Genomic DNA, 7237 nt, shown 5'->3' on the forward strand with positions numbered 1-7237 from the left:
GTGATTTTCTAATTACTATGAAAAGCGGTTGGGAAAAATAAAAATTTACCAAACATTGGGTGATATATCGATGTAAAAACACGTTAAATTGGGCCTAGAAAGATATAGATATAGGCCGGTCCTGGTAGTATATCAGAACGGTGTGTTTATTTTGGCTCTCCAAAATAGTTCAAATTAAGTGAGAACAAGTTTTCAAAGAGTTATTCTCTCTAATGTTTGCTCAAGCATTCCCCATGATGTATTAATTAAAGAACCCGAATTCGTGGGACTTGTTATTCTGTCTACAATTTCCTTTTTAAAAATTAATGCATCGTTACCTGAATTTAGTCACATACTGAGCTTTAGAAGGCAAATCTTTATCAGCCCAACAGATCTTACAACTCCAGAATCGTTTGTAATCAATTACGATAAAACTTCATACAGAATCTACTTAACAAGCGGCAACCTAACGTGTTACAACTGTAAATAATACGGATATACGGCAACCAACTGCAATAAACTTATCAATCCAAACTCATATTATATTCCTCCATCCACGGCAGAAAAAATCCCAACATATACTCATCCAGATATATCAACCATCACACCGGTACCTACTTCAACTCAAATCGATACCTCAACTACAAAAAATTAAGTAAACCCCAAACAAACTTCGAGCTAAACAACTACCTTACGTATGGAAATTCAGTCTTCACAAACCAGTTCAAAAAGAACTATTGACGATACCTTAAGTCCTTAATCCCAAGAAAAAACAAAATAAAGGAAAATTTCTAGAAGCATTCATAAACCATTTATTTTAAGCTATGTTCAGATAACAGACCTATTTCAAAACATAAAGTATAGACATATATGTATATATATATATATATATATATATATATATATATATATATATATATGAAAATTACTGAGTTCTCGGGAAGAACCGCGTTGAGAATTTAAAACTCGACGTTTCGGCACCCATTTTGGAGCCATTATCAAGAGTGATACGGTTCGGTTCGAGTTCGGGGTCTCAATCTGCCTACTCCCCTCACTCGAGACGTACCAGTATCGTGTTCTATATTGCAAGAACTGTCACTCGACACTGAGGAGTAGGCAGATTGAGACCTCAGTGCCGAGAGACAGTTCTTGCAATATAGAACACGATACTGGTACGTCTCGAGTGAGGGGAGTAGGCAGATTGAGACCCCGAACTCGAACCGAACCGTATCACTCTTGATAATGGCTCCAAAATGGGTGCCCAAACGTCGAGTTTTAAATTCTCAACGCGGTTCTTCCCGAGAACTCAGTAATTTTCATTTATCTGACCGCGGAAATCAATAACTATTACAATAATCTACCTATGCTACAAATCATTCTTTCAGAAAAAAATCCGTATTTTATCTATTAACAAAAGACCAATTTTAAACAAAATCAAAATATAAACTTAAGAAATTATCTGTGTTATAACCAAATAAAACCTAATCAAAACGTCAAAACATTGCTAGTGGCGGTGTATCAATGTTAATTAATAATTCATATGCCTCGATAAGAATACCTCTAATATTGTTCTGAAGCTATTTTCTTGTGGCATTTTAAATTAATTACTATTTAAATGGGAATAAGCCACAATTAAAGGTTAAAATACGTTTATTGACGTTTCAATTTCCACTTCGGAAATCGTTCTCAAAATACAAAAATAATAAATGAATGGAACGTCAATAAACGTATTTTAACCTTTAATTGTGGCTTATTCCCATTTAAATAGTAATTTAAGAATACCTCTAAATACTAACTTGGAGGCCGTTGAGGTTGCCGTCATTGGGAAAACTAGTATAAACCTTCACAATATATATGTGTATCTACCTCCTGGAGCAGTAATATCCAGAAACGAACTAAAGGATCTTTTCAATCAAATTTCTACTCCTCGAATGATTTTGGGAGGCCTAAATTAGATATGGCATTGGAGGCATATAATCAGATCTGGATATAAGCATATAAAGACCAATGGGGTACTACAATTGAAGAAATTATAGGTAATCTTAACTTGTCTCTCTTAAATGACCGAAGTCCAACTAGATTTAATATAAGAAATGGAGAAGCTACTCCACTTGATCTAACAATATGCGATCTTTACCTACATTTGTCTTGGTATCCAATGCAATACACATACAACAGTGACCACTATCCATTAATTTTATAGAAAACAATCAGCATAACCAACCAAACCGGTTTTTCGTCGAAATGGAAAATAGATACAGCCGATTGGAAGCGTTTCACCGAACAGACAGAGTCTAATAATTGCTGTCACCATTGTAGAAGACGTCTGTCTCAATATCCTTATCAATGCATCTACAATTCTTAGGGGATACTTATCCCTGCGAGCGAGGCAAGGCTTACTGGTTCCACTAGCCTGGACTAACTGGTTTCGCCCTCGCGGATTTATAAGAGGGTAGTGAGATTTTGGGAGGAAGGGATTAAGGACTTCTCGGTCTCAGGTCCTGCAAAGAGCGAGAGGCTATGGGCTTACGTTAGAAGCCGGAGCACTGCATAAGCGAAAATGTGTATCTCTTCTAGTCTCTACCTGTCACGGCCGGGAAGAACAAAAAAACAAATTTCGAGTTTACAATGTATTAAATAGACTGTATACTACAAAATATCAGTTATGACCAATAATGTTTCAATCAGGCGCGAAGGGAGACGAGAAGAGACAAAGCAAGGAATTAAAGGGCGGACAATTCCGTATTATTAGATATGCCTTGGGTTAGTATATAGATCTTAGTTACGTCAGTTGAAGCACGGCGCGCTATCGCGAACTTTCGAATCTCCAGATACCGGCACTTCTACGTCACTTCTTGCGTGGGGCGCTCTCGAGTGCCATCTTCCCACTAGTCCTCGCTGGCCCGCTTGTTCGGTTTTTTATGAGCCCGTATACTCAATTTTCAGTCGTAGTACCAAGGTCGAGTTATTGTTTTTTTTTCTTTTAAGCAACCGTGGTGACCTGATATTTGAGACTCGTGTAATACATTTAAACTGGGTCGAGTTTTCAATCTTTGTTTAATGTAAAAATATATACATTAACTATGTTACTTACTAGCTATAAATTTATTTGTTCTTTAATCAATTTGGAATATGTAATAATTACTTAAATAATTATTACTCTTTTCTAGGCTAATTACCCCTTAATTTCTCCTTCTTTATTTCCTTGCTATGTTTACATTACAAGAGTCGGATATAAAGATGTACTCGACAACAATAATTAATGTCGAATAGTCTCTAGATAACTTATAGACTCTAGACCAAAATAATTATTAAGGCAGCTGAAAACCCAATCGGTAAAACAGCTCCAACGCAAACATACCACACCAGTTCCATGGTAGAACGAGTCTTGTAAAAAGGTCACTAGAGAAAGTAAAACTGCCTAATACAAAAGAAATAAACCACTAGAAAATAAGAGAATTCGAGCCATAACTAGATTGATAATAAAGACAGCTAAACGTCAATCCTAGATTGATTATATTTCTAAAATAAACAGCTCTACTCCTATGAGTGACATATGTAATAAGATAAAACGAATATCGCGAAAAAAATTGAACTTAAACTTCAACTCACTAAACATTCAAGATAAGGTTATTACCTCCGACAAGGAAATCGCAGAAGAAATGGCTAACACTTATAAACATAGATCCAGTGATACCCAGTATAATCAGAGTTTTATCACACTTAAGCAACATAATCTAATTGACTTTTCGACGAAATAGATAGAAGTCCTATAAACTTCCCTTTTTTGGGGGAAGAATACAACGATGTCCTTAATTCGTTTAAAAATTCGGAAGGGAGACCTGATGATAATCCAGTGAACTTTATAAAAAAATTAGCTTCAAACGCTTACTAGTACTTACTAAAGTTATTTAATTTAATATGGACGCAACATAAATTTCCATAAACATGGTCAGAATCTATTATAACAATTTTAAAACCAAACAATCCAAAAAGTAATCCAAATTCATATAGACCAATAGCTTTCACATGTGCTATGGGTAAATTACTGGGAAAAGTTGTAAATAAAAGGTTTTTATGGACTCTTAAGAATCGAAACTTAAGTCAAAGTAGTTTCTATAGAAATCAGTTAGCAATGGACAATAATCTAGCATTAGAAAATGACGTACTTGAGTACGTAAGCTTTTGCTGCAAATCCAAAATGCGTCGCAATATTATACCACTTACACATACTCGACATCAAGGGAGCATATTATACCACTTATACATACTTTAAATATCAGGGGACAGTGCCTAGCGTTCATTAAGAGTTTCTTAGCCAATCTATCATTCCAACTTAAAACTAATGGTGTTATCACCAAAAACAAAACTAGAGAATGGTATTCCGCAGGGTTCAGTTTGAAGCCCTACACTTTTTTTAATAGCAATAAATGATGGCTTAGCCAATATGAACGCATCATTGAAAGGTGTATTATACACAGACGACCTTGTTATCTATGCGAGAAGTCAAAATATGGAAAACATCACGAATATGCTACAAACGTTTCTACATCAATAAGAAAGACTACCCTAATTATTATCCTCCACTCTTACTATATAACAATCCACTAGTTTGAAAAAATAATGTAAAATTTTTTGGAATAACATTCGACTAACATCTAAATTAGAAAGAACATACTAAAAATTTGGCAATCGAATGCCAAATCGAATGACAATCGAAGACTTAATATCCTTAAACCAGTGTCTAAAAAAGACTAGGGTGCAGATAGACAAACTATGCTCTTCCTCTACACAACACTAATCAGATCTAAATTAGACTATGGTACGATAGCATATTCATCGGCTACTGAGCCTTTCCTTAAAATTTTAGATACAATCCACAATACTGTACTCCGTATTGTCTTAGGAGCTTTCAGAATGACACCAATATAAACCTGTATTGCGAAGCAGTTGAACCATTATTATATTACAGAAGAATGTACTTAAAGTTAACCTACGCAATTAAATCAAATGCAAATCCTAACAACCACACCTTCAAATATGATCACTTTAATCGATTATCAACATGTTTCTCCAATAAATCATGTCTACACAAACCTATCACCAAATCAAAATGGATATCTCAACACCTTACCTACTGGCTTGTCCGTTAGTTTTGAACCTGCTGCACCATGGACATTGGGAGTACCTAAAATAATAACTACCTTAACTTCATTGGACAAAAATACTACTAACCATCATACTAACATAATATATCAAGATCTGCAAAACTTATTATCAAACTATACAAATTTCTCTCAAATATATACAGATGCTTCAAAATCAACAGATGGCGTGGGAGCAGCAGTTATATCTTCTATGTGCCAAAAATATAAGTAGCCAATACACTACAGTATTCTTAATGCAGAATTATATGCCATATACAGGGCACCCACATATATTATATCTTAACCACAACAGAAATACTACATCTAGACTACAACTAGAAAACCAAGTTTTTATCTTTCAAGTTTTGAATTAATTCCTTTATATTATATTTTTTTTACTTTTTCTTCGCAATTTCTGCTTTAGTTTATTTTATACTAAATTCCCATTTTTTTCAACCCTTTTTCAAAATTTTAAGTGTTTTGAAATCATTTTTTGTGGTTTCATAATAATCAACATTATCATCATTGTCAACAACCAATCTTTCTTCATTTTCTACAGCAGTGGAATAAATGATATCATTGGTTACATAGTTAAATTTATGATATGATTTTTGATATTTGTTTATAGGGGGTTCCTTTCCAATGCCGCCAGCTGCAGCTCACTTATGTACTTTGTTGCCACCTCCTTCTTGTTTTAGAGGACCATTTGTTCATATAGATATACTTATGGATATCTTTAACAGAATTTACCTACCAGAAAACTGTAAGTACATACTCGTGTCTTTTATTTTATTGTAAATATATACGTTTTTATATAGTTTTCATTGAGTAAATCGTTATAATATTTTCCATCAATATCATTTAACAGCAGTGTGGAGAGTTCTCAAAAAATTGTTGTTTTGTTGTATTAGAACACTTGTTGCTAAATTGTTTGTTTTTATATAGGTTTTAAAAGCAAGGATTGTTTTGAAAAACATTAAAATACTTAAGACAGTTAAAAGTACTAGTTGCTAGTACGATAGTGATCTTAGTTTATACATAAAAATGTATTTGAGTGTTTTTACTAAGATTGACAGGGAGAGATATTTAATATTTGACACATTATAACATTGTTTTAAATGATTTAATTTTTAATATTTTTGACACTTTATTTTTAGTCCCAACACCCGCAGAAAGTAACGGCGATGTCCGTCTTTTTGATCTTGCGAAATCTGTTCATTGGATCGTAGAAGAAGGTGGTGGTATTGGCTTGAAGAGAAGGAAGAGGACGGGTATTGGGTTGGATGGATCAGATGACGAAGACGCACCATTACCACCAACTAATGACATATACAGGCAGAGGCAACAAAAAAGAGTTAAATAAGCTGCCTTATACTTTATATTTTTATGTGTATTTCGTTAGATTATTGCTGTAAGATTAGTATTTTGTACCAATAGAAATAAAATATTAAACAATATTCCCTGTCTCCTATAATGATATAAATAAATATTGACATTTATTAAATTTTTTTAATAAAGATGGATAGGCTCAATTTTACACCTTATCTGTAATTTTAATTATTACAGTATGGTTAATTTACCGATGAGCAATTCATCTCTAACCTAATTTATTGATGATTTCCTAATACTCCTAATTTTTTACAAGCACAGAAAAGGTGTATGGCGGAGGAAATTGTATACATGATGGAACAAAGGAGAAATTTAAAGAATAATGAAAGAGAATACAAAGAAATAAATAAAGGGATGAAAAAGAAAATAAGAGAACAAAAATAAATCGATAATTAAAAACTGCGAGGAAGTAGAACTATGTACTAGTTTCAAAACATAACTCTTCCATAAAAAAAAAATTAAAGAAAAACAAGTATCTTGAGAAAATGTAGTTACTCAAAAATAACAAAAGATGATAACATCATAACATACCACAACGAACTATGCAATCTCGGGAAAACATGTATACTAGATCTCTTCTCTGACGATCGTAACTTGATACTACGAATGAAAATAAAGGCTTAACTGGCCCACCAATATTAGAATCCAAAGTGAAATATGCGATCGCAGGTTTAAATAATAATAAAGCTGTAGGACCTGACAATGTAAACGCAGAAATAGTT

At 33.4% G+C, this 7237-nt stretch overlaps 1 protein-coding gene across 1 annotated transcript in view; it reads left to right on the top strand.

Moving 5' to 3' along the window:
* Window positions 1-6630, top strand: part of su(f) (cleavage stimulation factor subunit su(f)) — a 36302-nt gene extending 29672 nt beyond the window's left edge. The window contains exons 12-13 of the mRNA XM_072522876.1: window positions 5755-5889; window positions 6284-6630. Coding sequence (XP_072378977.1) covers window positions 5755-5889; window positions 6284-6489 — 341 coding nt within the window. The 3' untranslated portion in view covers window positions 6490-6630. The remainder of the gene's footprint in view (window positions 1-5754; window positions 5890-6283) is intronic.
* Window positions 6631-7237: the final 607 nt, after the last annotated feature.

This window comes from Diabrotica undecimpunctata, chromosome 2, assembly GCF_040954645.1.
Source record: "Diabrotica undecimpunctata isolate CICGRU chromosome 2, icDiaUnde3, whole genome shotgun sequence".
Classification (NCBI taxonomy): domain Eukaryota; kingdom Metazoa; phylum Arthropoda; class Insecta; order Coleoptera; family Chrysomelidae; genus Diabrotica; species Diabrotica undecimpunctata.